This window comes from Bos indicus x Bos taurus, chromosome 18 (assembly GCF_003369695.1).
Source record: "Bos indicus x Bos taurus breed Angus x Brahman F1 hybrid chromosome 18, Bos_hybrid_MaternalHap_v2.0, whole genome shotgun sequence".
In the NCBI taxonomy this organism is placed as follows: domain Eukaryota; kingdom Metazoa; phylum Chordata; class Mammalia; order Artiodactyla; family Bovidae; genus Bos; species Bos indicus x Bos taurus.
This window is the reverse complement of record NC_040093.1, coordinates 26228659-26256202: the sequence shown is the minus strand read 5'-3', so window position 1 is coordinate 26256202 and position 27544 is coordinate 26228659. Positions and strand designations below refer to the sequence as shown.

At 43.5% G+C, this 27544-nt stretch overlaps 1 protein-coding gene across 7 annotated transcripts in view; it reads left to right on the top strand.

Moving 5' to 3' along the window:
• The window catches only part of LOC113876631 (zinc finger protein 23), a 37672-nt gene extending 14419 nt beyond the window's left edge, over window positions 1–23253 (top strand). The window contains exons 1-6 of one of the 7 annotated variants that reach the window (XM_027516061.1): window positions 8728–8789; window positions 9188–9304; window positions 14188–14252; window positions 16672–16798; window positions 17462–17575; window positions 20963–23253. In XM_027516061.1, the coding sequence (XP_027371862.1) occupies window positions 14220–14252; window positions 16672–16798; window positions 17462–17575; window positions 20963–22761 (2073 nt within the window). In that variant the 5' untranslated portion in view covers window positions 8728–8789; window positions 9188–9304; window positions 14188–14219 and the 3' untranslated portion in view covers window positions 22762–23253. The other 6 variants (XM_027516060.1, XM_027516062.1, XM_027516064.1 and 3 more) reach the window with 6 other exon arrangements.
• The last annotated feature ends 4291 nt before the right edge of the window (window positions 23254–27544 follow it).

The window sequence follows — 27544 nt, the reverse complement described above, 5'->3', positions numbered from 1 at the left end:
ACCTGTTTCAGTTTCTGCTTTCAAATATTTAGGATATTTATACTGGAGTGAAATTGATATATTAACTTTAAGTTTTTAAGGAACTACCATATTGTTTTCCATAGTGAGATTTGTATAGCTTTGCAAAAATCTTCCCAAATGTCTTGCAAAGTAGCTGTATATCCATTTCACCAGCAGTGAAGGATAGTTTCTGTTGTTCCTCACACTTGCATCAATTGGTATCATTTTTTTTTTTTTTTGAGTTCAGCAGTTTTAATAGTTGTACAGTACTTCCTCATTGTTTTAATTTGTAATTCCCTAAAGGTATGTGATACTGAACAGAGGGTAAAGCGTCTGTCTACAATGTGAGAGACCTGGGTTTGATCCCTGGGTTGGGAAGATTCCCTGGAGAAGGAAATGGCAACCCACTCCAGTACTTCTTGCCTTGAAAATCCCATGGATGGAGGAGCTTGGTGCAGGCTACTATCCATGGGGTCTTAAAGAGTCGGGCACGGCTGAGCGACTTCACTTCACTTCACTTAACTATCTTCATTGGCCAAGTAGGTCTCCTGTTCAGATATAAAGCCATTTCTAATGGGGCTGTTTGTTCTATAGTTGTTGGTATAATTTGAGTACAAATCCTTTATCAGGTAAGTGTTTTGAAATTCGTTTTCTTTCCATTTGTGGCTTGTCATGGAATTTGAGTTTTGAAACTTAGTGGATTCATCAGACCTCTCAGATGGGCACAGGGCCTCAACTGAAAGGTCTGAGTGGATGAAGCCTGCACTTCCCAGCAGGCAGAGCCAAGTCTGCCTCTCTGACTTTTGAGGTACCTGCATGTTCATCTGGAGGACTTGATTCCATGCAGCTGACAGGAGCTTGGTTGTCTCAGGATTCGCCAGGGCTTTGACTTCCAAACTGTGCCTGGCTGAGTTAAAACGCAGACAGAAGTTCAGTCTCCTCAAGACACACTCACATGTGCAGACAGGAGTTCAGTGTTTTCAAGACCTGCTGGGAGGCACTGCTGCAGGAGTAAAAAGCAAAGAAAAAGTGTGGTGAAGCTTCCTGTATGTGGCTGACTCTTGGGTGGGGGGCAGTGATCCATTTTCACAGGAGCCAGAAAAGGACTTGATGTGGAAAATTGTGGATTTTTGGTAATTTTGTGTGTGGTGTGGACAGTTTCCAGTGTCTTTGGTGTGTAGTATCTAGTTTCCTGGGCATCAGTTTATTGAGGGGACTTGATCCTAGTGTATGTCCTTGAGTTTACTTCTGGGTTCTCTGTTCTGTTCCTCTGGTGGGTGTGCCTGTTTTTGTGCCAATTCCACACTGTTTTGGTTCCTGAAGCTTTGTGGTGTAATTTGAAGTCAGGGAGTAAGTCGACTCCAGCTGTGCTTTCTTCTTTAGAATCGCTTTGGCTCTTTCAGGTCTTTTTTGGTTCTACACACATGGTAGAATTGTTAATTCTTTTTCTGTGAAAAATGCCATTTTAATTGTGTTTGAATTGAATGTGTACACTGCTTTGGCTGGTGGAATGTTTTAACAATAGTCTTCCAATGCTCAATCATGGAATGTTTTTGTTTATTTCTTCTTCAGTTTCTTTATTACTGTCTTCCAATTTTCATTTTGCAAGTGTTTCATTCACATCATTCGTTAAATTTACACCTAGATATTTTCTTTTTGATGCAGTTGTAAATGCGATTGTTCTTAATTTTTCTATCTGATACTTCTTTATTAGTGTGTTAAAAACTCAACTGACTTTTGTGTATTACTTTTGTATTATACAGCTTTACTAAATTTATGTATTACTTGTAACTTTTGGAAGTTTGATGTGAAAAATTGTAATTCAAAAATCTCATTATTTCTACCACATTCTAAGTCATCCACAACACCCAAGACATAGTGGCTACTAATATAATCTTCCCACAGTACCTCTTAATAATATTTGGATTCCTATAAGAGTAATTAGCTTAACCATTTTAGGAGAGCTGAATGTGGGTAGGGCTTGGCACCTATCATGATGTTTGATGTCTTAATACTGTGTCAGAAAAGTAGATGACGTGTTTGTTTTGAAAAGTTATTTACTTTCTGCTAACTTCAAACATATAGAAAACTTGAAGTAGCAGTATAATGTATTCTTTATCTGAAGGTTCACATTTCCTGGGCTTCCCTGGTAGCTCATGATATCAGGGATAGGCTACCTGCTCCAGTATTCTTGGGCTTCCCTTGTGGCTCAGCTGGTAAAGAATTCACCTGCAATGTGGGAGACCTGGGTTCTATCCCCGGGTTGGGAAGATCCCCTGGAGAAGGGAAGAGCTACCCACTTCAGTATTCTGGTCTGGAGAATTCCATGGACCATATAGTCCATGGGGTTGCAAAGACTTGGACATGACGGAGCAACTTTTCACTTCACATTTCCCAGTCATCACTGATTTGCCACATTTGCCAGTTTAAATGATAATTTTCTTTATGTTTTACCCCCCAAAGGAACACTGTCCCGGGGAACGCCCCTGTAACCCCAGGATGAGAAATCATTATGATTTTTACCTTCTGATACAATCTGCAGGCCCACTTCTACCACTTGTCCCAAAGTATGAAAATGTCTTTTTCCATTCTGTCCAGTTTTCTTTTTCTGGAAGTGATCTTGAGACTTTCATTTTCACAACCTTGATGGATTTAAAGCACACAAGACGAGTATGATCTGGGTGGCCTTTTCTATATGGCTTCTTTCTAGGGTATTTTCAGTGTTCTGCATGTTGTAACTTGTGTCAATACTTCAGTCACATTTTCCATTGTGATTAAATCTATTGAACATAACATTTACCAGTTAAACCATTTAAAGTATATAGTTATATGACATTCACTACATTTTCATTGTTCAAATGTGTCCTCACCATCCATCTCCCATACTTTTTACGTTTTTCCAAGTGAAACTGCATCCATTAAACATTAACTCCATTTAACCCTTGACAGCTGCATTCTACCGTCTCTGAATTTCACTTCTCTGAATACCTCATAGAAGTAGAATCATATAATATTCATCCTTTTATGCCCAGGTTATTTCACTTAGCATAATGACTTTAAGGCTTATACATGATGTAGCATGTGTTTGAATTTCCTTCGTTTTTAAGGCTAAATAATATACCTTTGTGTATATATCACATTTTGCTTATTAGTTCATGTATCATGGACACTTGGGTTGCTTCCACCTTTTGGCCAGTGTAATGCTGCTGTGAATATGGGTGTACAAATATCTGTTTCACTCCATCCTTCAAACCTTTTGGATGTATATCCTGAAGTGGCATTGACAAATCATACATTAATTTATGTTTTTGACGAACCACCATACTGTATTCTTTTCCACAGCAGATGCACCATTTTACTCTATTTCTGTGTATGGCAGAATAATATGGAACTTTATAGATCCACCCTATGTCACTTATCTATTCATCCACTGATGGGTTATTTGAATTATTTCTACCATTAGGCCAATGTCAACAATGCTGCTATGAATATTCATCTATAAGTTTTTGTTTGAACAACTGTTTTCAGTTCTTTGTGGCATATACCTCGGCATGGAGTTCTTAAACCAAACTCGAATTGTACTTTACCTTTTTTGAAGACATGCTAAACTATTGTACATATTGTCCACACCATTTTACACTTTCACAAAAAACGTGTAAAGGTTCCATTTTCTCTACATTGTTGCCAACATCTTTGTTTGTTCTTGATTATAACCATTTATTGTATGTGAATGGATGTCCCTTTGTGGTTTTAATTTGCATTTCTATCGTAACATGAAAGAAGTATATGTAAGAAGGTTTTATTAGAATCTCAAACCTCAGGATACTGCTCAGTAGACATAGCTGTTGTATAACCAAACAGTATTAAACATTCCCCTTAAAACTATTAAACATATTCCCCTTAAACAAATTTTAAAAATCATTAAGCACAAAACAATACACCAAAATTTATTACAGTACACAACCACTTTATTAACCCATAGAAGTGTGTGCTCAGTTGTGTCTGGCTCTTTGCAATTTCATGGACTGTAGCCCGCCAGGCTCCTGTGTCCATGGAATTTTTCAATCTAGAATACCCAAGCCCACAATAAATTTGTGAAGGGTTTGAAGAAAAACCTACAAAACTACCAAAATAGTACTTAAAGCAAATATAATGTGTGTCATCATTAGTCTTAGATGCAATGTATTCATAGCCAATGACTTGAAAAATCATTGTGTCCCAACTGTAGTAACACTAATGACCAACATTAATTAAATCCCACCCATTAATCAAAATTGTTAACAATGCATTTACTGATCTACTAGCCCTATCAAATAGCGCAGTCAGTCAGTCAGTCAGATCAGTCACTCAGTCGTGTCTGACTCTTTGCGACCCCATGGACTGCAGCACGCCAGGCCTCCCTGTCCATCACCAACTCCCAGAGTTTACTCAAATTCATGTTCATTGAGTCGGTGATGCCATCCAACCATCTCATCCTCTGTTGTCCCCTTCTCCTCCCACCTTCAATCTTTCCCAGCATCAAGGTCTTTTCAAATGAGTCAGCTCTATGCATCAGGTGGCCAAAGTATTGGAGTTTCAGCTTCAACATCAGTCTTTCCAATGAACATTCAGGACTGATTTCCTTTAGGATGTACTGGTTGGCTCTCCTTGCAGTCCAAGGGACTCTCAAGAGTCTTCTCCAAAACCACAGTTCAAAAGCATCAATTCTTTGGCACTCAGCTTTCTTTATAGTCCAACTCTCACATCCACACATGACTACTGGAAAAAACAGCCTTGACTAGACGGACCTTTGTTGGCAAAGTAATGTCTCTGCTTTTTTAATATGCTGTCTAGGTTGGCCATAGCTTTTCTTCCAAGGAGCAAGCATATTTTAATTTCATGGCTGCAATCACCATCTGCAGTGATTTTGGAGCCCCCCAAAATAAAGTTTGCCATCGTTTCCACTGTTTCTCCATCTATTTGCCATGAAGTGATGGGACCAGATGCCATGATCTTTGTTTTCTGAATGTTGAACTTTAAGCCAACCTTTTCACTCTCCTCTTTCACTTTCATCAAGAGGCTCTTTAATTCTTCCACTTTTTGCCATAAGGGTGGTGTCATCTGCATATCTGAGGTTATTGATATTTCTCCCGGCAATCTTGATTCCAGCTTGTGCTTCATCCAGCCCAGAGTTTCATTATTGCAGTTTTAGCAGTTCTTCACCTATTATTCCTTCATGAAACAGGCTCTAATAGTCCAAAATGGATCTCATCCTGAATGAACAATATCACATTTCATCTATACTATACTATACAATTAAAGATATCTTGAGTGCCTTGTTCCTATTTCTAATCTTAATATTACTAATACTAGTCTCAATCTCCTCACTGCTCTCCCTCACATCAAATAAGAATGATATTTTTTATTTTCATATGCAATTCTGTGATCCATTTACAACAAATACGAGGTGTACTAGCATTAACCATCTCATTCCTAATTTTATCAGTGGTCCCAATACTTCATATAGTAAAACAACGAAGTATAACATAATAACCTCTTAGCCAGTGTTTATCCTGAGTACTTGTTCAGTTCAGTTGCTCAATCGTGTCCGACTCTTCGCGATCCCATGGACTGCAGCACACGAGGCTCCTCCGCCCATGGGATTTTCCAGGCAAGAGAACTGGAGTGGGTTGTCATTGTCTTCTCCGCCAGGCTTCTCTGTCCATCACCAATTCTTGGAGCTTGCTCAAACTTGTACATCTCATCGGTGATTGCCATCCAACCATCTCATCCTCTGTCATCCCCTTCTCTTTCTGCCTTCAATCTTTCGTAGCATCAGGGTCTTTTCCAATGAGTTAGTTCTTTGCATCAGGTGGCCAAAGTATTTGTAGGGGATCTATTAACAGCATACTTGTAGGGGACCTCTTAACAGTGACATGAATTGGAGGACAAACTGTTGATCACTCATTTATTATCATTTGACAAAGAGGATCTGTTCTGCATTTTCCTATAATTGTAGTCCTTATACCACTAACAAGCATTATTATAGAGAACCTCCTAAAATGAAGAGTCTTTGTAGTGTATTTATTAGTTTGTTCTTCTACAACAGAAAAGGAAAATAACATTTTTCCCTAAGACTCAAGGAAGATGTTCCAGCCCTCCATCAACACCCAAAGCTGAACTCTACTTCAACGATTCCCTGAACAACTTGCTTACGGAACATTTTACATTATCTTTAAGTACTGTGTAAGTATTTAAAAATGACATCTAAAAACTAATATTATGGTGTGCTTTGTGCATTTTGTGCCCTTCCACTAATGTAAATAAATATATATGCCTTCTCATGCATAGTATATGATATGTATAATCATGAATCATTTATGTATCCTATGTATATAAGTATGTACATCAGCCTGTTGATATTACATACACATTAACAATTCAACTCACATTAGGTTCCAGTCCCCACAAACATTCACAGGGGTAACTGAAGTGATTAATATTGCACAGGACATATTTTTTTAATCATGCATATCACATAAAGCTAATCATTCCCAGTCATCATGCTTATCATAATTACTAGGCAGAGCATAATTATCAAGCCGTGATAAATCATCAGCCCACCCAAAAATGTGCCTCTTTCCTTGTACTAGGCCAGTGAAGCATTAGGATTTCTATAAATGAACTATATCTGGCATCTGGTTCTTACTTCAAGATTATCTCACTTAAAATCACCCACTCTTTCCCCTTCAGTAATACACCTCAATAGATTAATGATTAATCAGCCATGCTCACTCGTTTCATGCTTCTGGCATTTTTAAGTTGAGCAGGATGCTGGGACTCAGCTATAGCCATCAGAGGCCTTAACACAGTCAAGAATCTTGTAGCTGAGCTTTGAGAGTGAAGATGAAAGTTGATCAGTCTTGTCCAACTCTTTGCGAACCCCATGGATATACAGTCCATGGAATTCTCCACACCAGAATACTAGAGTGAAGTATTCCTTCTCCATGGGATCTTCCTAACCCAGGGATTGAATCCAGGTCTCCCACATTGCAGGTGGATTCTTTACCAGGGAAGCTGAGCCACCAGGGAAGCCCAAGAATACTGGAGTGGGTAGCCTATCCCTTCTCCAGTGGATCTTCCTGATCTAGGAATTGAACCAGGATCTCCTGCATTGCAGGTGGATTCTTTACTAGCTGAGCTGAAAGGGAAGCCCTTGTACAAGAAGTAGCTGAGCTTAAATTGAGTATTATTTTCCAACATCATCTATCACAATACATTACTGTGTCAGTGGTCACAGGATACAGAGCAGTTACACACATACCACACATGCACACTTATATCTACATGCACACTTATATCTGATAAATAGCTTGCCTAACCAAACCCCTACCATCCTCCCACTAATTCTCATACTTTATATACCATTATCACCCTGCCAAACCCCCCAAATAAGTCAAAGCATATAAGATTCTGCTAACTCACCTAACAAACATACTGCCCTCAATTCACCAACCCAAAGTTAGTTGAACTCCAAACTTGCCTCCTAACTGCACCATTGAGTTATTTACATATATAAGGCTTATATAGACAGCCAGCTACCTCAATCTGCCATTTACCTTCAACAAAATTAAAAGTAAAAATTACATTTTAATGATCATTTTGGAGTTTAACAGGGCTATTTTTGTCACAAGATTTGGCAGTGTTGATTGGGAGCCAGGAGTAACAAATCCTGCAGTGCACAACACAGACCTGCCTATGAAAAGTTTTCACAGGCTTTCATACGTCTTGATGGACATTCACATAGGTAAAAACTGCTTACAGATGACCTGAATCTAGAGCTTTTTTTTTTTTTTTAATCAGGATAAACACAGTGTATTTTTGCACAGTTTTGACATAGCTGATTCTCCAGAAATCAAACTACTGTGTATGTGTAATCAGGAGATTCTGTGATAAACCATTTTGGATCACACCTTGTAGTTTTTTGAAATACCAATATAAGATACAGCATTATGGCTGTGGACCCTGCATGTTCTATATGTAGAGGCAAGTTTTCTGAGGACTTACTAGGTCTACGGGCTTCCCTGGTGGCTCAGAAGGTAAAGCACCTGCCCGCAATGCGGGAGACCTCGGTTCAATCCCTGGGTGGGAAGATCCCCTGGAGAAGGAAATGGCAACCCACTCGAGTACTCTAACCTGGAAAATTCCACGAAGGAGGAGCCTGGTAGGCCACAGTCCATGAGATCCAAAGAGTCGGACACGACAGCAATTTCACTATTAGGTCTACAGCAGACTTACCAAACATTTACCTACTGAAATACATACACTTTATAAATTATTTCTCCTTTATTACTTAACATTACTTTTTAAAGAGTAGGTTGTTTATACTATGATCTTCTAAGCTATTATCTATGAGTTTCATGACAGGAGCTTATGGTGGTCATTAGGAAATATTTGTTTTAAAAGGGGGCCTTAGGTTTGACATCGTGTGATCAGGGGTCCAGTCCGGCAACTCCCAAATCTGGTTATACCTGCAGCTTTACTACGATAAAGATCCCCAACGCCAGCCCCTGGTTTGGGTCCATCGCTCGCCTCATTCTTGCCTTCCCTATCCCACCTCGAGGAGCACTGCTTTCTCTATTAGATAGATCCGCAGCCGGGAGAAGGAAGTCAGGCTAGAGTTCCCGGGATTCCGCTGCAGGGGGCGGGGGCAGAGCACATCCGAGAAGGAGCGATGCTGCTGCTAGAGAGACTCGGCCGCGGTCTAGTGACGTACTTCCGGCCGCGCCGTGGAGCGGCCAGCTACGGAGGTGAGTGTGGGCTGCGGGAGGCGGGGGCGGTGCCTGGTCAAAACCTCTGGTTGCGGTTGTGATGCTCCAATCTCCGTTGAGGTGGATCTCCTGTGTCTGTGGGCTTCTTCCGCTCCTCTTCGCGCCTACTTTAGATTTAGTAGCCGATTACGTTCCGTCGGGTAGAAGGCGAAGTCTGGGTTATTGTCACAGCCGCGAATCCTCGAGCAATTAGCACTTTGGAGAAGATGCTACTCGCCTTTTGGGAGCTTGTGTTGGAGCGGCCAGAGGGTGGAATATTCGCAGAGGTGAAGAGGCCTAAAATAGTATCACGAGTCTTTTGACGTGTTGGGTTAGTGCAGGGGTTTTTATCTGTATGCGTTTCAAGTATAAGCTTTATGTGCCTTACTTCCTAACAGGGTGAATCGAGGTCAGTGGGGGAACAGAAAAAGCCAAGCCCCTCCAGTGCACCTGAGAGCGGAAGAAGCCCGGATTTTGGAGGGCACTGTCTTCTGGAGCGATGTTAGTTCTAAAAGGTAACCTGGCCCCAACGTCTCTGGGGCTGTGGGATGACGATGACCTGGGAATGATTTTTACAATGTGGAATATACTGATTTTCTCAGTCCTAGAATACCCATAAAACAGTTGTTGAATTGCTCATTTATACCCTCAGGAAAGCATGTTTACTAAAAATGTAAAGTAGTAATGAAGACACACACACACACACATATATATATTTGAAAAGCTTTTGGAATGTGGTTTGTAGTGTATTCAAAGGAAAATTTGTGGTCTTAGGTTTTAACTGCCAAATAGGGAAGAATGGAAATAAATTTAAAAATCATACAACCTCAAGAAACCTTTGGGTACAGGTCTTTTTAGCCTTACAGTATTTAGTTAAAATACTATTTTTCAGAGCCATCACTTCCCATTACTGCTTCAGTGCAGTTATGTTGTGGTATGGTTAGGCTCACTTGCTGTTGTTTTTAGTTTTTGGAAGTTGTCACCCCCATCCCACCGCTGATTTTTTTTTTTTTTTAATATATGTATGTGTGTATATGTATGTGTGTGTGTGTGTGTGTGTATTTTGATATGCAAAGCAGTACTATGGTTAGAAAGAACAAAAAGACACACTCAGGTGTCATTTCCTGTCACCCCTTCTACTTCTACACCCCAGGTTTCCTTCTACCCTGTTTTCATTCCCTGAGTTGCTTTCACCGACTTCCAATCCACACCTGAGGCACCCATTCTCCTTAGTTTCTGGTTTTTCCTTTTATTTCTTTTTGCACAAATCACCAGATACACATATATACATATATTTTCTTACAGTTCCTTTTTGTTTTATACAAAAGATAGCACAGTACCTTTTGCATGTTAAAAAGTATTTCATATCATATAGATAAGTATATATTTTAAATGTAATTCATGTATTCAGAAGATTGATCTAGCATGGCATTTATGAAGCATAGTAGTCATGTGAGCACCCATGAAACACTCCAATAAAAAGGAGAACATTACCAATATGGCTGCATGTGTTCTTATGCTCCTCTCCACTCCAGCTCCCACTTTCTGTCCTCTAGAGGTACTCTCTTGAATTTTGTGTTAATCATAGCCTTTGCTGTTGTTGTTTAGTTGCTAAGAGTCATGTCTGACTCTTTTGCAGCCCCAAGGACAGTAGCCCTTCAGGCTCCTCTGTCCATAGGATTTCCCAGGCAAGAATACTGGAGTGGGTTGCCATTACCTTCTTCAAGGGATCTTCCTGACACAGGGATCGAATCCGATCTTGCATTGCAGGCAGATTTTTTTACCACTGAACCACTAGGGAAATCCATCATTCCCTTACCTATTTTAAAAAATAATTTTATCACATATACTTGTTTCTGTAAATAATGTGATTAATTCTGTTTGTTTTTGAGTTTTATGAAGGTAGTGTCATGGTGTCTGTAAGTCTTCTGGGCAAGTCTTCTGAGACTTACCTAATTCAGTATTATGATCCTAAATTCATCCAGATTGTGTGTGTTGCTGAGTCATTCATTTTTGCTACTGGGTGATGTTCCATTGTAAAAATAGTATGACAGCTTGTTTTGCTGAAAGTCTTCGCTTCATCTCAGGGTCAAAGGATTTGTTAACAAAATAAGCCACTTGTTACATACAAGTAAACAATAGCAATATTAGAGAATTATATAGCTTACTTTTAATATACTAACATTAAAAGAAAAGAGAAACAGCAGAGGATACATCACCAAATTGGGTTTTGACCAACATCCAGACTCAAACAGCACTGAGAAGTCCTGTGTCACAGCACATCTGGAGTCCCAATTGGGAAAAGGTCCCAGGCAGGACATCCTCTGCATGGGTGAGACTTCAAAGATTGCAGTTTGGGTTGTCCTTTATGATCCAGGAAGCAAACTGATATCATTGTCAATCTGAGCAAAACTGCAGCACTGGTAGTGATGTTAATTTTTTTACAATGCTGTTTGCTTTGTTCTGCAAATCTTGGAATGTTGCTAAGTCTGGGAGTGTTTGGCCAGACCTCCTCCAGGGACTTAACAGTTTCCAAGATCTGCTCCCTATCTATCTATTGTGTTTCTCTTCTGACACTCAGAGCAGGTATGGCTGGCACCCATAGCAGTAGTCAGGGCAGTGTGCAGGTAGGTCAGAAGCGAGATCAGAGGCCTGCTCTGTTGTCTCTGAAGCCTAAACAAGACTATTTAATTTCCCTAACACTGCTTGTTCATGTATTCTCAGTGGACATGTAAGGTGTTTCCAATTATTTTGTTACTAAAATACTGCTGATAATGAATAATTTTGTATGTATATCACCTACATATGAGAGGTTCCCTAGGGTATTAGTTTTAAAATTTAGGCGTGAATGTTGAATTTTATCAAACATGTTTGACATCCACTGAGATGGAGAGTATGTTTTTATTTCTTTGATTTATTAATGTGAAAAGTATAACCTGTATGCCAGTATTGAACTTTACTTGCATTCATGGGATGTTCCCTCTTAGTCATGATGTCCTGTTAATAAACTACTACTAACTTATTTTGCTGGTATCTGCTACAGTTTAAAAGTGTTAGAATTATTCATTTTTTAAAGATTTGAAAGGATTTGCCCATGATATATAAGGACTCAGAGTTTTGTGAGAGTTCAGTCTTTACTGGGTCTCTAAACAATTAGGTAAAAGTAATCATGGGTTATGGAGAAAACGTTATGTAATAAAATTGGTAGAACCTTTTGTAGTTTAGCATTCCCTAAAAGCAGAACATTGGACAGAGGCTTGTGGGCAGGCTGTTTATTTTCGAAATTTAGTCCTGGGACAGAGTTAAAGACAAGGGCAATGAAACAGAGAAGGCGGGACCAACACAAGGACGCGTCGCCAGACTGGTCTCTCAATGGGAGAGTGGTGCTCTGACTTACAGGGTCTTTGAAGAGCCTTGGAGTCTCATGGCTGCCCACCTGGGAGACTAAAGGGGAAAATGTTTATCCAATGACCTCTATCTGCTGTTGGTCAAGGGTGGCATCACAGATTTTAACTCCCCTGTCCTTCAGGACCCAGTGGATGTGTGCAGATGTCTGCACACAGGACAGAGAAGCCCCAGGGCAGGAGCCACTACCATGTGTGGTATAGACCCTTGAGGAAGCATTGGTAGGTTGTACTTGTGCAAAGCCGGTCAGAGCCTCTGGAACTGGATTAAGAGTGGACAAGAGGACTTGGTAAGGTGCATAAGGTATCTCTTACAGAGCTAGAGAAACAAATTTTACAAAGCAGAGCTTAGGGGGACATTTGTGCCCCCATGCATTCATGTCGATATATGGCAAAAACCAACACAATATTGTGATTATCCTGCAGTTAAAATGAATTAATTAATTAAAAAAAAGCAGAGCTTAATTAAAAAGTAGAAAAGGAAGTGGTGTTCAAAATTAAAAAGCTGGTTGTTTAAAAATAAAACAAAGTTAACATAGATAAACCACAATTCAGCCTAATGTTTTTAGTCTGCCTGGGTTGCTATAACAAAACACCATACACTGTTTGCTTAAACAACAAAGTGATTTCTCTTAATTTTGAAGGCTAGAAGTCCAAGATCAAGGTACTAGATAATTTGATTCTTGGTAAGGATTCTTTTTCGTTACAGATGGCTGCTTCTCACTTGTGTCCTTACATGGCAGAGACAGAGCGCTCTGGAGTCTCTTCCTCTTCTTAGGGCACTGGTCCTATCAGATTATGACCTCGTTTAACCTCATTACGTCTTCATGAGTCCCGTCTCCAAATATAGTCACATTGGAAATTAAGGCTTCAACATTCAAATCTTGAGGGGAGACACTCAGTCCATAACATTAACTAAAGCTAAAAGGTCTCGAGAACACATATATCAAAAGAAATAGGAAAAGAAGAGAAGCTTCAGATATGGAAAAAAGTGGAAAAAAAAAAAATCACAAGCCAGTGTTTCCCATAATCCTACATTTGTTTAAATTCTGAAAGACATGGATATTTTAAGAAAATATAACATCTCAAGACTGACTTTGGAATCAGTAAAAATCAGGAAATAACCAGTCCATGTTTGTGTGTACAGTATATGTCAGAATTGTAAAAATCCCAGAGTTCCTGGCAGTGAGCATCGATGTCATGGCTGGGAGGACCCCTGGGCACAGAACCATTGAACAAATCACTCCTTTCATTTGGAATATAATGAACAAGGAGTGCTACGTCATGGGACCCTGGATAGTATAGTGACTCCCTCTCTCAGGCAGCTGAGGCCTTGGCTTCTTTGCCATCAGAAGCCTGGAAGGTATGAGGAGCCAGCCTGGTATCTCACTTGCAGCCCAGCATCCTCATTGTAATGCTGGGCCTGGCAGGAGCCTAACTTCCAAGATCTCTACAGAGATATCAGTACTCTTGAGGGCTCTCAACTGTATTGGGGAACAGGCACATGGGAGAGAGCGGCTGTACCTTTCTGCATGAACTGCCTCCCTGGGGCCTGACTCAGGCCTCTGTATGGGGGCTGCAGCCTCTCTATCTTGGCTTCTCTGTAAAATAGAAGGGGAAGCTTATTTAGAGAAAGACAAATAAGCCCAAGACCTTGGGAATGTTCTGTCCCTTGATTTGAACTGTTGCTACATGAGTTTGTTTTAGTATTCTTCAGGCTCTACCTCCATTTTATGTACACACTTTAATGTGTACAGTATATGTCAGAACTGTAAAAATCCCAGAGTTCTGGCAGTGAGCATCGATATCATGGCTGGGAGGACCCTGGGCACAGAACCATTGAACAGATCACTCCTTTCTTACCATGGCTGGTAGCTTCTGCTCACACGTCTGTCTGGATGTTGGCTCCCCTGTGTCTCAAACCTTCTGTGGGGGTCTGTATGGTTCCTGGTGGGGGTGACTTGTCTTGTACTTGTTCCCCTGTTTTCCCTCAGCTCCAGTCCTCCTCTGAGAGGGAGATCAGGTGATGGCAGCCATGCTCCTGACATCCTGGCCCGAGGTGAGCTGTGGGTCCTTCATCTGTTCCTCTGAGCAGTTTCACATTGAAGAAAACTGAGAAGGGAAGCCGGTGAGCCTTGCTGTGAAAGCTGGAGGGGGCCTCCATGCTTCCGCCTGCTGGGCTGGAGCTTGTGGAAAGAGGGGTGATGTGGAGGGATGGGGTCCAGAGACCAGGAAAGGAAAGACACGAGTGAGGGGAAGGCAGAGGTATAGTGTTCTGCACAGCGGTTTGTCTTGCTCTACCGGCAGAGGGCTCTGGTGAATAAGAGAAGTGGAAGCTGCCTGTGAATGGAGGAAAATAGCAGAGGTCTAGGATTCCAGGAAGGGGAATATAGATAAAGAGGGACAGCAGGACCAGATCCACATAATGGTTACGCCTATAATTCCAGGGCAAGCAGAAGATGAGAGTGGGGTCAAGTGAAGTAAAAAAGAAAGGATATACTGTGGGGTGGGATGTCTCACTGTGTCCTGGAGAGGCTTTCAGGGCTTGGGGTGCAGTGGTCAAAGTTTAGTTCTCTATTAAGAGCTATGGATACTCTCCCCCAGAATAACAAGCAAACACAATTTTCCATACAATTTCAGGGATTTCATGGACCCCTTGATGTTCATCCATGGACCTCCATGGACTACCAGTTCAGTTCAGTTCAGTCACTCAGTTATGTCTGACTCTTTGCGACCTCATGATGCACAGTACACCAGGCCTCCCTGTCCATCACCAACTCATGTGCATTCACCCAAACTCATGTGCATTGAGTCGGTGATGCCATCCCACCATCTCATCCTCTGTCATCCCCTTCTTTTCCTGCCCCCAATCCCTCCCAGCATCAGGGTCTTTTCCAGTGAGTCAACTCTTCACATAATTTGGGAATAATCATAGTCACAGTGACTCTAGTTACACCATTTGAAGCTTACTATACTGCAGCCACCATAGTAAGCAGTTTACGTGGATCACTCAGTCCTGACTGCAGCTCTGGGAGATAGGCACTGTGTTGTGTTCATTCTGCCACAAAAGAAACAAAAGGCAAAGGGGATCGAAGTGACATGTCCACAGTCACACAGTCATTGCATGACTCTTTACTGTTCAGCCCTGTGTCACATGTGGGACCATAATGTATTCAGATTTCTTATGGCTATATATGGAATAGTTTTGAGGGGAGATTTGAAAGGAGAGTGACCATTTCAGAAAAAATCCCGTCAGTCTAGGTGATGTAGGCTTCATTAAGACAACTGGTTGCTAAAGAGGAGGATGCTTAACATAATTCAGGTAATGCTTAACATATAAATCTCTAGGACAGTGAGTCAAAGGATTGGGGTGGGGTAAAGGAGGGAGGAGCCAGGAATGAATCACCAGGTTTCTTTTTTATGCGGATTATGGTGGGAGACACCAGCTGAGATTTGAATTCAGGAAGAAGCACTGGTTGTGGGATAAAGTGGGTGGTGGCTGGTGTTGAGGGCATTTCATTTTGTACTGCAAAGTTATTTGACTTATCCAGGTCACACAATGAGTGACTCACAGAAATGCTTACAGGTTGGACTACAATGGTTGATGGGTTGAAGGCCAGTACAATTGAACAAGACACATCCTGGTAGAGAATAGTTGAGAGGCAGATCGCTGCCAGTGTGTCCCAAAGGTGTTTCAGAAGGCTGAGGAAGGAGTCTGTGCTGAGTGTGGAGTGATGCAGAGGAGTAACTGAAAAGATGGTGACCTTTCTTCTTTCCCAAACCTCCTTGGAGAGACAGTGAAGTCTTGGGTGAAGTTGGACAGGACGAGGCTTGAATGGGAGAGGGTAACAGAAAACAGGCTTTCAGTGAAACCCATTTGGAAGCAGAATGGGCAGCCTCCTCTTCCCTACTCTCCACCCCCACGCCACCCAGCTGATCTGGGCAACACTGAGCTTCCTCTGCTGGAGGCGCTGGAGCAGAGGCTGTGTATCCTCTTATAGAGGGAACATGATAGGAATCTGTGGCAGGTTGGGGGTGGATGGGATAGAAGCCATGGATGTGCTTTGGAGCTGGCTTGAGGGTGAGGGTGAGGTGTGGTAAGCTGGGCGCAGAAGGCAAGACCTCAAGGCCAGAGTGTTGAGCCTATGGGTGGGTCCAGTGCTGCTGCTGCCAGCGAGGGGCATGGTACCTTAACTGAAAGAAAGCAATTGCATTGGGAGAACTCAGTCATGCGAATTTGTTTTCTTTCATTTCAACTTAATGTCATCTTTTGTAAGTATGAAATATGGCATGAGGTTTCTCTGCTGTAAGCCAGATATGCCATGCCTTACTTTCCAGGTATTTTTTGTAAATATTTTCCCCTATTACCTCTGTGCTCTCCACAAGCGCCTCTTCAAGCCCTCATACTGCCCTCTGCCCCTCACCTAGGGCATGAGCCATGGAATTGGCCGTAGGGCAGCAGGAACCTGTTGTTTCAGAAGTCGGTGACCTTCGAGGACGTGGCTGTGTACTTTACCCAGACGGAGTGGGATGGCCTGTCCACTGCACAGAGGGCCCTGTACAGGGATGTGATGCTGGAGAATTATGGCAATATGGCTTCCCTGGGTAAGCACTTTCTCTCCCCAGGGCTCAGACTGCTTATTAGGGTTTCCTGGCTTCCTTTCCCTTTACTGGTTGCAAGGGGGCTTCTGGTAATCCTTTACGGAGTAGGAACCTCAGGAGCTGATTCCTAATCCCCTAGACCCAGGGGTTGCTGGGAAGGATGAACCCTAAGCCCTTTTGGGGCCAATATAGGACTCTGCTGGGACTGGCATGCACTCTTGATTCACCCTATAGGCTGTTCTGGATACAGAGAGGAAAAAAAGTAGCTTCCTGTTCTGCGGTATTACCTTCAGGTTCCCCCTACCCATACTGCATCTCTTGAGTCTTTCTAGGAATATCAGTGTACTTGGAATATTATTTAGGCCATGGTCAAAAAATGGTATCTGTCCCTTTAGGCAGAATGTCTTTATTTGCCCTGCATGAAGTGTCTCAGTCTGGCCCTGCCCAAATCCTCCCACGTCTTCTCAAGCTTCTGCCTCCCACCCCACCCTACACATACACCTTCCTACCCATACACCCCACCCCTTTCCCATAGTTCTTAGACACAGGACCACCCTAGGGCTTGTTCCTTCTCTCCCCATTACTGACACAATCTGAGAAGAGGTTCAAGAAATCAGCTGTGAGAGATTATTCACCTGCCTTTCCTTTTTCCTTTCCCTGAAACAGGATTTCCCCTTCTCAAACCTGCTGTGATCTCACAACTGGAGGGAGGAGGTGAGCTGGAGGGCCCATCTCCACTGGCCTCTGCAGCAGGCACAGGCCCCCAGGGCCTCTGGACTGGTAAGGGAGGCACATATTGCCCTTATGCTGGAAAGTAGTTTAACCCTTTAGGAAGAAAGTCAACTTCAGCAACATAGAAGCATGCCATGTTTATTGGCCAGATGTACAGAGTAACATTTAAATAAATTTTGATTTCTAGAGATAGGAACATTTGAGACCTTTCTGTTTTTGTAGTTCGCTATTTCTTTGTAATTCCAAGAACAGATCTTTTTTTGAATGCTTCATTCTAATTCTTTTCAATCCTAATTTTGTTATTCTATCTGAAACAAAAGGAATGGATTCAGTACTTCTTTGGGTCCTTGCTATTTCCTGTGCACTATCCACTTAATATGAAGGATACAGAATTAAGTCTTTTAACCTAGGCTTTGGAGTAGACTTTCTCAGATCCAGTCCTAACTGTGCTACTTCATAGTTGTGTGACTTTGAGCAGGTCAGTAATTTGCCTTCTCTAATAGTATTCTCACTCTTGAAAATGGAGTAATAATTATAAAATGAGGTAATAGTCCTGTGGGTTGTGGCTTGGTGATAAAAAGAGAACATGTACCAAGCGCCTAACTTATAGTGTATGTTAAATTTCGTTTCATTATAAATATCAATAACCTCAGATATGCAGATGACACCACCCTTACGGCAGAAAGTGAAGAGGAACTAAAAAGCCTCTTGATGAAAGTGAAAGAGGAGAGTGGCTTAAGTTGCTTAAGCTTAAGTGAGCTTTAAGTTGGCTTAAAGCTCAACATTCAGAAAAGTAAGATCATGGCATCTGGTCCCATCACTTCATGGGAAATAGATGGGGAAACAGTGTCAGACTTTATTTTTTGGGGCTCCAAAATCTCTGCAGATGGTGATTGCAGCCATGAAATTAAAAGACGCTTACTCCTTGGAAGGAAAGTTATGACCAACCTAGATAGCATATTCAAAAGTAGAGACATTACTTTGCCAACAAAGGTCTGTCTAGTTAAGGCTATGGTTTTTCCAGTGGTCATGTATGGATGTGAGAGTTGGACTGTGAGAAAGCTGAGGGCTGAAGAATTGATGCTTTTGAACTGTGGTGTTGGAGAAGACTCTTGAGAGTCCCTTGGACTGCAGGGAGATCCAACCAGTCCATCCTAAAGGAGATCAGTCCTGGGTGTTCATTGGAAGGACTGATGCTGAAGCTGAAACTCGAATACTTTGGCCACCTCATGCGAAGGGTTGACTCATTGGAAAAGACCCTGATGCTGGGAGGGATTGGGGACAGGAGGAGAAGGGGACGAAGAGGATGAGATGGCTGGATGGCATCACTGACTCGATGGACATGAGTGTGGGTAAACTCTAGGAGTTGGTGATGGACAGGGAGGCCTGGCGTGCTGCAGTTCATGGGGTCACAAAGAGTCAGACACGACTGAGCGACTAAACTGAACTGAATGTATTTTAGCAGAAAGCTGTATATAATAAGCTGTAGGAAGTAAGGTGGGAGGAAGTACTGCTATCAGTTTGGCATTTCTCAAAAGAAGAATGAATGCATCACCTGGGCATTTGCAGATGTGCAGGTTGTCATTCAGTTAGTTTGGGGCAGGGCCAAGATTCTCTTTTGAAGTAATGAGGTTCTCATGGGCTCACACAGAGTAGCTGCCAGGTGATTTCCTATTTCTCATGAGGCCCAACTTTAATTCCTGTCTTTGGGGTCCACAAGATACTCTTGCATCCTTTTGATAAATCTTTTTTTTTTTTTTTTTAAAGATGGTTTTATTGGATTTTTGTTCCTTGTGATTGTACAACCAGATGTTTACTGACAAAGGAAGACATGTTTTGGAAATGAAATGGAGAGTTTAAAGTGTTTGACCAAACAGAGGGGGAAGTCAGTGATGTTGTGGAGATTCTCAGTCAGAGAAGTCTAGATTTCATTCTGTAGGCAGCCCACAGTCCTGAAGTCTTTGAACAACCCATCATGATGTCAGCAGAGGATAGAAACATTCATCTCATCAGTGTATGTAGGTTAATTGGGATAAGGAACCAAATGGGTTCTAGGCAGGCAGAAGGGGAAATCATAGGGCACAAGACCTATGTCAGCAGAGTTGATTTCTTTTTTAATTAATTAATTAATCTCTGCACTTGGTCTTTTATTGCTTCATGTGGGTGTTTGCTACTTGTGGCAAGCAGAGGCTACTTTTTATTGTGGAGCATGGGCTCTGGGCTTGCCGGCTTCAGTAGTTGCAGCATGCAGGCTTAGTTGCCCCATGGCATGTGAAATCTTCCCAGACAAGGGACTGAACCCATGTCCTGCAGGAAGAGAAAGATGATTTGGGATTACTGTTTCGCATTATCATCTTGGTATTATAATGAAATACTGGGGTATGGGGCTTATTACATGTGATTGAGAAGAGATGAGACATGAAAAAATGGAGGCAACATTTTGGGGCCAATTTTGAGAAATTTGAGAATAAGTATAGAGATCATTAGTTCTACTAGAACTGTGGGGATTATAGAAGAACTAACAAGATGACAGAAAGAATGTTGGAGAGTGACCAATTTTAGGATTGTAGGAGGTATGAGGAAAGACAAGGTGAATGCAGCAGTGTTCTGGTATGGGTGGGAAGAGGTTGGGTCAAAGGGATCAAATGGGCCTGAACAGAGCCATTCACAAGTACAGAAAAAGAAGTTAAAGGAGAAAGTTTGGAAAGCCTAGAAATTCAGTTCTAAGAAAACAAACAAAATTCATTCCCACTTGCTTCCTAGTGCTGTCAATACTTGCCATCCCTTGTTGCCACATGTTGGATTCTGTGCCTTTTCCTTCTTAAGCAGTTTCCATTTTTATTAACAGAAACTGCAAAGTGTAGTAAAATATGATGTGATAGAAGGAATCTTGATCTGGCAGATAGGACCTAGAATTTTGTCTCACTGCTGTTACTCTTAACCTTCTTGTTATTGGCTATTGGTTTAGAGACTGGTGATCTTTAAAAATCATTACTTTACTATTTGTAATATTTGCACATGCTCAAAACAGTACAAAAAGTGCATAAAGTGGAAGCAGTGGGGAAGGTTCCCAAAATTCCTGTGCCAGTTTGCTCAGTTTCTTGTGTATTCCTGCAGTAGACTCCTAGGCATATTCAAATAGACGTACGTCGGCCCTTTTTACTTTCTGTACACAAATGGAAGATATTTTACATACCATATCTCAAGTTGTTTTTCCAGTAAAAAATGTATCTGACATCTTTTCACATCAGCACACATGGGTTTATTTCATTTTTTTAAATAGCTACATATTATTCCAGCTTTAGATTCTTTGGCCCAATCTGATGATTTTAAAGAGCCCTCTCGATTACTTTGATCATGTATTCTGTCACAGTTCTTTTTCTTTTTTTTAACATGGTTCTTACATGATATTTTATGTTTTGTTTTTTATATTAGATATTGATATCCAGACTAACAATAATTTGACAGAAGAAATGTATGAAGAAAAATATAATATATCATACGAACTTCAGAGGAACTCTTTTAAGGAAACAGACTTTTCAGAAACCTATATTCTAGAGAAACAGCAGGACATCCACTCAGTAGGAAGTGTGAAGAAAGAAAACAGCAATGTCATTGACAAGATGGTCAAAGACAGTACTAGCCCCATGGAGGAGTGTTTTTTTAGTCAGAGTCCAAATTTGAATCAGTGTCATATCATCTCCACTGGAGAGCAGCCCCCTGAGTGTACAGGACTGGAGAAAGCCTTCAGCTTTGACACAAAACTTATTCAACAGGAAATAATTAATTCTGGGGAAAGACCTTTTAAATGTGAAGAATTAATGGAAAACTTTAGCTGTAACTCTCAACTTAATCAGGGTCAAGATAGCTACACTGGGGAGAAGCCCCATGAGGATAAGGATTGTGGCAAAGCCTTTAGCATCAATGCAAAATTAATTTGGCATCAAAGACTTCACAGTGGGGAGAAGCCCTTCAAATGTGTAGAGTGTGGTAAAAGCTTCAGTTACAGTTCCCATTATATTACACATCAGACAATCCACAGTGGGGAGAAGCCGTATCAGTGTAAGGTGTGTGGAAAAGCCTTCAGTGTTAATGGGAGTCTAAGTAGGCATCAGAGAATCCATACAGGAGAGAGGCCCTATCAGTGCAAGGAGTGTGGGAGCAGCTTTAGCTGCAGTTCTGCATATATCATACATCAGAGAATCCACACTGGAGAGAAACCTTATGAGTGTAATGACTGTGGGAAAGCTTTCAATGTTAATGCAAAATTAATTCAACATCAGCGGATCCACACTGGAGAGAAACCTTATGAATGTACTGAGTGTGGGAGAGGCTTCAGGTGCAGTTCCCAGCTTAGGCAGCATCAGAACATCCACACTGGAGAGAGGCCCTTTCAGTGTAAGGAGTGTGGAAAGGCCTTTAGTAGTAATGCAAAACTCATTCAACATCAAAGAATTCACACAGGGGAGAAACCCTATGAGTGTACTGAATGTGGAAAAGCCTTTGGCGTCAAAGGGAAATTAATCCAGCACCAGAGAATCCACACGGGTGAGAAACCCTATGAGTGTAAAGAATGTGGCAAAACCTTCAGATGTAACTCCCAGCTTCGGCAGCATCTGAGAATCCACACCGGGGAGAAGCCCTATGAGTGTAATGAGTGTGGAAAGGCCTTCAACGTTAATGCAAAATTAATGCAGCATCAGAGGATTCACACTGGGGAGAAACCATTTGAATGTAATGAGTGTGGGAAATGCTTTACTTCTAAAAGAAACCTACTCGATCATCACCGAATCCACACTGGAGAAAAGCCCTACCAATGTAAGGAATGTGGGAAAGCCTTTAGCATCAATGCAAAACTAACTAGGCATCAGAGAATACACACTGGGGAAAAACCTTTCAAATGTATGGAATGTGAGAAAGCATTCAGCTGTAGTTCTGACTATATTGTGCATCAGAGAATCCATACTGGAGAGAAACCCTTTCAGTGTAAGGAGTGTGGAAAAGCCTTCCATGTTAATGCTCATTTAATTCGGCATCAAAGAAGCCACACTGGGGAGAAACCCTTCAGATGTGTGGAGTGTGGCAAAGGCTTCAGCTATAGTTCTGACTGTATTATACATCAGACAGTTCATACTTGGAAGAAACCCTTTGTGTGTAATGTGTGTGGGAAAGCCTTCAGGTTTAGCTTCCAACTTAGTCAGCATCAGAGCATCCACAGTGAAGAAAAGTCCTAATGAAAGGGATGTATAAAATTGTCGGCATTAATGCTGAACTGGATCAAGTGTCCTCAGATTCACCATGGTGGAAAACTCTGAAAGGGAAATTAATATGGCCGAGTCTTCATAAGGAAACAAAACTTTCTCATTTTACTCAATTTTAAATCAAGAATGATGACCAGTTTTCAAATAACATCCAAAAATAAATAGTTTGGTTTATACCAACAACAAATAGAAAATACAATGAAGGAAAATATTCCATTGCCAACAGCATCAAGAAGAGTCAATTTTCCGGATATAAACTTATTATGTAGGACTTATGTGGAGAACTTACAGATCTCCACTGAGGGCCACAGAAAGGAAGTTAAATAAATGGAAGACAGCAATACCTTCTTCTTAGAAAAACTCTTTAACTACTTACCTAAATTAATTGCCCTTTAATTTTTGACAACAAGCATGCATCAGTTTGTAAAGAGGTATAACAATAAAGCTTTCCTTAAAGGAAAAATATGAGTAAATCTTTTTATTTTCATGGAATGGAGAAAACCTTTCTAAGCATCAGATGAAAGCTAGACACCAACCACGAGGGAAAATACTGATAAATTGGCTTTTCAAAATGGAATCTTTATGCTTCCATTTTGAATAATTCCAAATAAAAGATAAAGCACCAAAAGTGGGAATACATTTCTAAAATGTGTGTTATTAACATGTATGTAATATACAAAGAAATCTTATAGTTAAGAGAAATTCTAAAACCCAGCAAACAACAATAGCAGGCAGCTTTTAAAAAAGATATAAAAGTGACTAATAAAGGAAGATGTTCAGTCTCAGGAGTACTCTAAGGAGTAAATATTAAAAGCATACAGTCACACATAGTAAGCCCTCAGACCTCTGTCCCACATCAAGATGAACACAGACTCTCAGACACACCATATGCCCCACAGCACCACTTACCCCATAGCTGCTCCTGCACTTTGTAGCTCAGAAGACCAGTGTTTTCTGGGAGTACTGTCTTGTGTATCTCAGAGGAACCACTCCTGCCAGAAAACTAATGACATGGTGTAGCACCTCAGCGGAATGTCCAGGACCACTGTGTAAGTGACCCCTCCCCACCCGACTCCAGCTTCTGGAAGCTGCACATGGGTGGAGGCAGACCCTGGAGGCCCCCGGACACGGGAGAGCATAGTCCTTCACCCAATCATCTGCCTCCTCCTCTGGGCAGATCTAGACCACACAGACCCAGAAGTGCCCCAGGCCATAGGATCCAAGTTCTTCATTTATTTACAGAAACACTGAAAACCAGAGACAGATGCCACTGCCCCTGGTCACTCAGCAAATCAGTGGCTAGCTAATGTGTCCCATTACCCAGGCCAGAGAAGAGGGTAGAAGGCCGTGGCTCACCCCACCCCACCTAGGTCATGAATATTCTCTAGCTAGTCTCTGGATGTGACAGGGGAGATGGGGACAGGAAGTCCTGCAGTCCTGGCTCCAGGTAGAGTCTTAGCACTGTCTCTGCTGTGGCAGGACCAAGGCAGGGACTCTAGGAAGGCTGAAAATCACTGAGGACAGAACCTATCTTCCAGATCTGCCCCCAAATCCTGTGTGAACTTGGCCTCTGGGTCTCAAGGTTATTGATCTGCAGGTTTGGGGCTGGACCTAGGGCGTAAGGCCCATCTCACCCAGACGGCTCCTGAGAGTTTTCTCCCTCTCTGTAGCTTTGTTACTATCCATGGCAAGTCCCCCGCTTAGATCCCAAGGATACGGGGGTGAAGAAAGCAGATAACCGCAGTCTCATGAAGTCATGTGGCCTCTATGGCCCAGAAGTCCTGACACCCTGTCGCCTCGATGTTCACTACTCCAGTGAAGAAGCTGCCTGGGTCCAGTCGAGGCCTTCCAGAGACTAAGAAGAGCCATGGCACTGGAGACCTCGCAAAAGCACTTCTTTTCTCAATAGGAGCCATGAGCCTGGAAGGGTCAGGATTAAATCAAGTGTCTCTCTCAGTCCAGGTAAGCATGGTCCATCCCTGCAGCACAGGGCACCCTTCTGCCCAGGCCTGTCACACTGGAAGGGACCACAGAGAATACCTGATCTGCTCTGTCCAGATTAGGAGGGAAAACTGAGGCTCAGAAGAAAACATGGCTGCTTCAGGGCATCCAGCAGGTCTGGGAAGCCTGGTGAGCAGAGGCCCAATCAGGGAGGGAGGGTGTGTGCAATGGGTGGAGGCAGGGCTTCTGTGACATCTGGTCGGGGTGGGGTGGGTTGGGGCGGGGGGGAGACAAGAGACAGCACAGCTCCCCCTGGGTGGCAGCCCTCTCCTTGTGGTGGGGCTGGGGGTTCTGAGAAGAGGCTCCTAAGATGTTCCGCTTCCGCCTCTGACATCCCTGTTATTCCCAGACCATAGTGCCGCTCTGATGTTCTTTCTCCTGGCAAGGAACTGAGGACACCCCTTCCCTTACACAGTCCACTCAGTTCAATTGAACATTTGCGGACCCATCCACAGGCCAAGGTTACCGAAGTGCCTGGGGAATCTGAAGAGGAGCGAACTTCGGTCTTCGCCGCCGCGAGCTCCCTGAAGCCCCTTCCGCCTTCTCTCGGGCCCTATTCGCACCACAGACCACGTGGTCTCAGCAAATTCCCACACCTCACAGGGTTCCTGGGGCTTCCGCCTGAGGTCTGAGCCCGCTCTGCAGGGGCCCGGCGTTCTCCGCCTGCTCCTAGGCTTCCCAGGCCGACTCTGAGTCCCAGTCCGGCTCTGGTTTCCACCCTTCCCTCCCCACTCACCAGCCCCTACCCTGCGCAGGTCCGTGCTCAAGTGTTTCCAGTGCCCCCGAGGGCAGGCCCCCTCCTCGCCCCTCCTGGCCACTGAAATCCCACCCACACTCAGCCGAAGCCCAGCCTCCAGGAAGCCCTCCCAGCGGCGCGGCCACACTCACCTCTCTCGCCCCTCTCCTCGGCTTGCCAAGGTAAGGGGTCGTCCTGCCCAGGGTTTGACGCATCTGCCGGCCGTGCTGGCCGGGGCTCCGGGGCCCACCAGCTGCAGGTGGGGGCCTGAGGCTCTGGGTCCCATCCGTCCTGGGCCATAGACGTGCGGCGCTGGCAGCCGGTGGCCGCCTCCAGTGGTTGCCTCCCTTCCTGTCGCCCTTGGGCGTGCGCCTCGTCGCCCTGGGACTCTGTTTTGGTCTCGAAGTGAGAGAGAGCGGAGAGGACGGGCCTGCGGGTCCAGGGCTCGGAGGCCGGCGCTGTGGGCACGAGGAGCCAGCCATTAAAACGCACAGACCGCCAGCTTGGCCCCTGCTGCCCCCGGCGGCCGGTCTGCTCACTGCAGGGCGGGAAGAAACAACTAGGAGCGCGAGGTTGCCGGGGTCACCTTGGCGCGGGCCGGCTCTCCCTGCTCTGGTCCTGAGGAGTCTCCCGGGCGGAGTCCTGGGGCAGCCGGTCTGAGCCCTTGACGGTAAGTCTCCTGTTGATCTGCGGAGCGGGGGTGGGGGAGGACACGATCTTAGAGACCAGGGCGCAGGGGTGGGAGTCGGGGTGGGGGAATGCTGGGGTGCGTGAAGCCGCGGAATTGGACTGTGTGCGGCAAGGATCCCGAGTTCTGCAGGTCAGTCAGAAGGACGCATAGAAGGCGTTGCAAACTTTTCTTAAAGAAGCACAACCTGTTTCCACCCCCACCCTCACTCCTACCCCCCATGAAATCTGACTCGAGGCTTATATTGTGAACACAATATAGAGCTTCTGTAGGACTGCGTGCTGTGCTTAGTCGCTCAGTCGTGTCTGACTCTTTGCGATCCCGTGGACTGTAGCCCGCCAGACTGCTCCATCCTTGGGGATACTGGAGTGGGTTGCCATGCTGTCCTCCAACCCTGGGATTGAACCCAGGCCTCCCATGTTGCAGGTGGGTTCTTTACTATCTGAGCCAGCAGGTGAATGCAGGTAAATAGAACTGCTGTAGGACTTCAAGGCGGAGGCAGTTCCAGGCCCCTGGGAGTAAGGGGAAAGGGCTTTGCTTAAACATCCCTTGGGAGGTAAGAGGTCGTTCCATCAGGAAAAGTGAAATGCAGAATTCAGAACACAAGCGTTCAGTAGCCAGGCTGTGGGGGTGAGACGGGTAGGAAGAACCTACAAGATGGGGGAGGTGGGATCCACCACCATGCTCTCCTGGGAAGGGCTCAAAGTAAGGAGTGGTGAGTTGGAGGCTCCTGAGGACAGGAAGGAAGGAAGAGAGAGGAAGCAAAGGGACCCAGGGAACTGTGAGAAGAGTCCTTTACCTGGAGAACTTTTCCCCTCCCCCTTCACACACCTCAGCCAAAGGCCACCTCCCCTTTGCTGGCCTCCCTGATCTCCTTGATTGGTTAGCACTGTGTCCCCTGTTCTGTGTCCTCACCTCACCTCTGTCTAATTGATATCATTTTCTGCCTTCTCTACTTGGAGCTGCTGGTTTACTGACTCACCTTGCAAACCACAAGCTTATTGTGGGTAACTCTTTGGGTGAGGTCGGAACTTCAGTTCAGTTCAGTCACTTAGTCATGTGTGACTCTTTGCGACCCCATGGACTGCAGCACACCAGGCTTCCCTGTCCATCACCAACTCCGGGAACTTACTTAAACTCATGTCCATTGAGTCAGTGATGCCATCCAACCATCTCATCCTCTGTCGTCCCCTTCTCCTCCTGCCTTCAATCTTTCCCAGCATTAGGGTCTTTTCCAGTGAATCAGTTCTTCACATCATGTGGCCAAAGTATTGGAGTTTCAGCTTCAGCATCAGTCCTTCCAGTGATATTCAGGACTGATTCCCTTTAGA